At 35.4% G+C, this 6,000-nt stretch overlaps 1 protein-coding gene across 5 annotated transcripts in view; it reads left to right on the forward strand.

The window, feature by feature from the left end:
* GGNBP2 (gametogenetin binding protein 2) overlaps nucleotides 1–5,786 on the forward strand; it is a 29,756-nt gene extending 23,970 nt beyond the window's left edge. For 4 of the 5 annotated variants that reach the window (XM_079798275.1, XM_079798278.1, XM_079798276.1 and 1 more), the window contains exons 10-14: nucleotides 1,903–2,050; nucleotides 2,333–2,458; nucleotides 2,541–2,689; nucleotides 3,324–3,572; nucleotides 4,922–5,784. In XM_079798275.1, coding sequence (XP_079654401.1) covers nucleotides 1,903–2,050; nucleotides 2,333–2,458; nucleotides 2,541–2,689; nucleotides 3,324–3,572; nucleotides 4,922–5,125 — 876 coding nt within the window. In that variant the 3' untranslated portion in view covers nucleotides 5,126–5,784. Of the gene's footprint in view, nucleotides 1–1,902; nucleotides 2,051–2,332; nucleotides 2,459–2,540; nucleotides 2,690–3,323; nucleotides 3,573–4,921 lie in introns of all 5 variants that reach the window. The other variant, XM_079798279.1, reaches the window with a different exon arrangement.
* The last annotated feature ends 214 nt before the right edge of the window (nucleotides 5,787–6,000 follow it).

Consider the following 6,000-nt stretch of genomic DNA (forward strand, 5'->3'; position numbering starts at 1 on the left):
CAGCTGATCAATGATTCTTTCTCATCATTGATGTTTCTATATCTTTCTTCCTCTCTGAAATCAATAAAAATATATTTTAAAAAAAGTTAACTCCAAACATGACCTAGAGCAGTTCTCAACTTTTTGGTCTTAGGACCTGTTTGCATTCTTAAAAATTAAGGTGCCCATAATCTTTTGTTTATGTAAATTATATCTGTCAATATTCCTGTATTAGAAATTGAAAAATTTTAAATTATTGGTTCTTTTAAAAATAATTTCACTATGTGTTAACATAATAACATCTTTTTTTTTTTTTTTTTTATACTCACCCAAGGATGTATTTATTGATTTTAGAAGGAGAGGAGGGGATGGGAGAGAGAAGAAACATCTATTGGTTGCCTCCCATATGCTCCCTGACTTGGGATCAAACCCACAACCTAGGTGTGTGCCCTGACTGGGAATTGAACCTGTTACCCTTTGGTGTATAGGTCGACACTTCAATCAGCTGAGCCACTTGGCCAGGGCTGAATAACATTTTTTGAAATTTAACTATTTTCAAAAGAAAAAGTGAGAAGGGTGGCATTATTTTATATTTTTGCAAATCTCTTAATATTTGGCTTAAAGGAACCAATCAGATGGATTCTCATATCTGCTTCTGCATTCAGTCTGTTTTTCTCTGTTGCTGGTTGAAACATATGAAGAAAGTCTTGCACTTTGAATAGATCTTTTACTCATGCATGATTTTGCAACAGAATGCAAGCAAGGTTATTTGAAAGATACTGGTTCAACCCAGCCAGTGTGGCTCAGTGGTTAAGCTTCAACTTACGCATCAGGAGGTAATGGTTCCATTCCCACTCTGCACATGCCTGGATTTTGGGCTCCATTCCCAGTAGGGGGCATTCAGGAGGCAGCTGATGAATGATTCTCATCATTGATATTTCTCTCTATCTCTGAAATCAATAAAAAATATATTTTTTAAAAAGAAAGATAGATACTGGTTCACTGAGTATCTTCCCAGGTATTGACATTTCATTATATAATACCAGATAATCAGTCACATTAAAACCACTACTAATCTCATCAGAAAGGTATTTAAGTATTGGGAAGCTTCAAGCTCATTGTGCTTGTATATGCATGTTTCAGAATTCTGGTTGAGTTTGAAAGTTTGGTGAATTTTATCATTGACAACAAATACTGTTCATTGTTTTCCTTGAAGTGATGGGCTGACTTCATTTTTGTTTGTTTTTTAAATTCATTCATTTTTGAGAAAATGTCTTTTAATATCCAAGGTTTGAGTAACCATAGTTTGTCTTCATTCTTTCTTTCAAGTAAATTGATGATCCAGGAAAAATAACAACTAATTTAGCTTGCAATTGAAACAGTTGCACAAGTACTTTCCTTGAGATAGTGATTGCATTTTGGTGTACAGCAAAAGTTCTTCAAGCGTACTTCCCATTTGTCACACAGGCTCTTAAAAAGACATTTAATGATGGGTTTATATTTAATAAAATTAATATTTTTATTGCTTCAAAGACATTTAGAAGTGAAATATCTGTCTCCTGAGAGTGCTTGACAAGTGAAGAATATAGTGACTAGTAGTACACTTTGGTTGCCACTGCCTTGATTTGTGTTGCTGAAGCCCGGGGAATTTTTCCCATTGTTGCGTTTGTATCATCAGTGTAAGTGTCAATACAGTGAAAGAGCAGATTACATCTTAGTATTATGATGAAAATAGTTTTGACCTAAGGAACCATTAACTCCACTTGCTTTTAGTTGGTTCAATGTCTTGAAGTGAATTAATATTTTTTTGTGAGAGTAGTTTTTTTATTGTTAACCTCATAACTTATCTAATTAGTTAATGTAAGTGTAGCCATTATGGAGGTAAAGCTTTTTAAAACTGTCTCTTAATGCTGATCCTTAAAGGAAACAGACTTCATAGAAAACAGCTGTAAAGCCTGTGGCAGCACTGAAGATGGTAATAGTTGTGTAGAAGTAATTGTTACCAACGAAAATACATCATGTACCTGTCCTAGCAGTGGCAATCTTTTGGGGTCCCCTAAAATAAAGAAAGGTAAGTAAATACAGTTTCTTTTTAAATTAACTCAAGTTGATTTTTGAGTATCCTTTGGTCAGACACTTAATATTTCTTTTTTATTTATGGTGTTTGATTTGTTAGTATTTGATAAAAACAAAAAATTGTAAATCCCTAGTCATGTTTTCATTACTTAATTTACTTTCTACTTTTAGTAAACCATTAATTTTGAAATTTTTCTATGGTCTTTAGATAGTTCACATTTTGTCTTTACATATTTATTGGTATGTTAATTGTAACTGTCACCTAATTAATTCTCAGGCTTATCTCCACACTGTAATGGTAGTGATTGTGGATATTCATCTAGCATGGAAGGGAGTGAAACAGGTTCCCGGGAGGGTTCAGATGTTGCTTGCACTGAAGGCATTTGTAATCATGACGAACACGGTAGGTTCAGATTAAGCTTCCCTATTATTTCTGCTACATGGCTGATTTAAGCACATAAATAAGAGATTATTGATTTCTGCAGGTGATGACTCCTGTGTTCATCACTGTGAAGACAAAGAGGATGATGGTGATAGTTGTGTTGAATGTTGGGCAAATTCCGAAGAGAACAACACCAAAGGAAAAAATAAAAAGAAGAAAAAGAAAAGCAAGATGTTGAAATGTGATGAACATGTAAGTGTCATAACTTGCAATTCTGAAGCCTTTGCGGTTGATGGGAGAACAACCTCTTTTCCTTGGAGTGGCAAGTGTGCAGCTTAGCTGCTAGGATTTATTATTGCTTTTTTAAGAATGAGTATTTTATGTAGTTCTATTGGTTGCTTATCTTGTGATTTGGGTGTGTATCTGTTGTGGTCCAACAATCCATGAGAGTCATAAATCCAATTCATTCTTTTCATATTATTTTGAAAATTTGCTTGATCATACTTTTCCCAGCTGTAAAATGGAGAAAAAGGTCCCTCTCAGATTAAGTTATCTTCTATAATAATAAAATCATAGTATGTTAATTAGACTGGACAGCCGAACGACCTTCTGGATGACCTTCCGGACAAAGCCGGGGCTGCGAGGACCGAGCCCCTTGCACAAATTTCGTGCATCGGGCTTCTAGTGTGAAGATAAAATGAGATTATATTGATGGGTTAGCATAGTGCCTGGTATGCAGTGTTTAATAAATTTCAGCTGCTGCTTTTATTCAGTATTCTTTTTAAAAATTTAATACACTATCGGGGCTTTTTTCTTTTTTTCTTTAAAGAATAATTGCTATTAATCACTGCCTTCTTACCTGGGAAATCCTTTGTTATGGTTTCAGATCCAAAAGCTTGGAAGCTGTATTACAGATCCAGGAAATTCAGAGACCTCAGGAAATACCGTGCACACAGTGTTCCACCGTGACAAGACCAAAGATGCACATCCTGAAAGCTGTTGTAGCTCTGAGAAGGGTGGACAGCCACTGCCTTGGTTTGAGCATAGAAAAAATGTACCACAGTTTGCAGAACCTACAGAAATTTCATTTGGTCCTGATTCTGGAAAAGGTGCCAAGAGCTTAGTTGAACTCCTTGTAAGTAAACCATGATGTCTTATTGATGTCTTATTGTGGATAACTGATTGCCCATGGCTAGATGTGGGAGTGGACAGAATTTTTGAGGGTTTAAAGTTGGAAGTGGGGGAAATTAAGAGCATTATTTCATTATTTTTTTGGTGACTTCATTTCTGTTCTTCTACTCGTGGTTTATACAGCTACTCAGAAGTACATTTCCCTGTTCTCCTTTCTCTCAAAGGTAGAAGAGACTAGTTGGGAGATGAGGGTAGAGTTAGCATTATGTCTAGGAATCTGCCTCCTTCAAGAGGAGGGTTATGTAAGCAAATCGCCTTTTTTTTTTTTTTTTTTAATAGATTTTTTTTTAAATAGATTTTTTTTTATTGATATCAGAGAGGAGGGGAGAGGGAGAGAGAGAGAGATAGAAACATCAATGATGAGAGAATCATGGATCGGCTGCCTCCTGTACGCCCCCTACTGGGGATCGAGCCTGCAACCCGGGCATGTGCCCTTGACCGGGAATCGAACCTGGGACCCTTCAGTCCAAAGGCCGACGCTCTATCCACCGAGCCAAACCGGCCAGGGCCAAATCGCCTTTCTGAGTGGCAATTTTATATAGTAGCCACTCTTCCAGATTAGAATCTGAACTACAGCCCAAGTTTTTAGGTTACTTCCTTTAGGTGTCATGTATGATAAAAGCATAACTGAACATGGAAAACCTTTTATAATTGATTCTAGTTCTTAATACTTGAGATGAAGTATACATACCTGATTCCAAGTGATCTAGTGCATAGCTTGTGTGGGGCTTAGAGGAGGGGGAAGGAAGGAGAAGGGTGGTGTCTTTTCTATAGTAATTGGGATCTTAATGGAACCAAATCCTCTATAGAATACTAGTTCTTTCTTTTTTATAAAGTCATAACGTTAGATGGTGTTGCTGTGTAACTTACAAGTTAATAAAGGTTATATTTTACTTAATTTGTAGAGATAAAAGTTTCAGTTTAGGATCAACTGGAGATAAGTCTGGTTATTTAAAATTTGGTAACTAGTTGTAACCATCTCTAATTAGTCATTTTTTTTAAGGCAGAAAGAAGATATGTTGGTATTAGCTAGGCTTATTATAGGCTTCTAGGAAAAATGATAGATCCAGAGTTTCAAACCAAATCAAATTGAGTTGAATTTTGTACTCATTTAGTACTTTCTAAGACAGAATAACATTATGCTTATTCTGTAAACATTCCAATTAAAGGCTTTATTTCACTGAATTGAAACTAAAAAGCTAGACTGCTTTAATATTTAGTTGTCCTCCATCAGCATAACATTTTGCATTCTTTAATTTAAATAATAGTCTTAATTATTCCTTTAATTTGCAGGATGAGTCTGAATGTACTTCAGATGAGGAAATCTTTATCTCACAAGATGAAATACAGTCATTTATGGCTAATAACCAGTCTTTCTACAGCAATAGAGAACAATACCGACAGCATCTGAAGGAGAAATTTAATAAATACTGCCGCTTAAATGATCACAAGAGGCCCATTTGTAGTGGCTGGTTGACAACGGCTGGAGCAAATTAAATAAATAAAATAGCTCTGTCTTTCAATGAAACACTCAAGATGACTACTGCGCCTTCTCTTTCAAAAAACCTCTTAATTTAGTGACTTACAGCAAAATTTTATCTTAAATCAATGTGATTCTTGTTTTGGGAGATGGTGGAGGTAACCTCATTAGTTTGTTCTTTCTTTAGGCTTGTGTCTTTAGTGGCTGCACAGGCCTGCCATATGATTTAAGCCATCTCTTTCATTAAATGTTTCTCTTCCTGTGAGACTTACTAAAGCAACTTAGTGGCAAAAAGTAATGTTGTACTTATACTTCTGTACAGAAATGACAATGAGCTGAATATATGGTTTTACAAAGTAGACATCCACTTGAGAAATGTTTGGATGTACTGTTAAAGCGCAATGTGCAAAATTTAAATAAAGAATATTTATTAATACGCACAGTAAAATTTGGTGTACATGTTTCTGCTTAATGTGTGGCACTATTTTAATATTTGCCACTTGTGGACTTGGTACTTGGCCAGCGTTGATGTTAGAGAGGATGAAGAGCAAATGAGGATGGAGACAGATTGTTGAAGAGAAAATTCTTACTTTAGAATTGATAGCCGAGAAAAGCAGTTTCCAGTCTTTAGTTTTTATATATTTACCTTTTAACACTGGCCAGCATCTAACTTTCTCATAAGACTTAATTGCCATTATTGAAAGTTCCCTTATACATAACACAAAGCACCTTAAATTCAGAGGTTCATATTGAACTAGAAGAATGAAAACAAAATTTGGCAGAATTTCAAGCATGGATTGCCTGATTAAGTAATTATTCAGTGGGTAGAATTGGGTCAGAAGGCTGCACTGAGAGCTAACATTGTGGTCTTTGTAAGTGCATGTTCTTACAT

Source organism: Cnephaeus nilssonii (assembly GCF_951640355.1).
Source record: "Cnephaeus nilssonii genome assembly, chromosome: 19".
NCBI lineage: Eukaryota > Metazoa > Chordata > Mammalia > Chiroptera > Vespertilionidae > Cnephaeus > Cnephaeus nilssonii.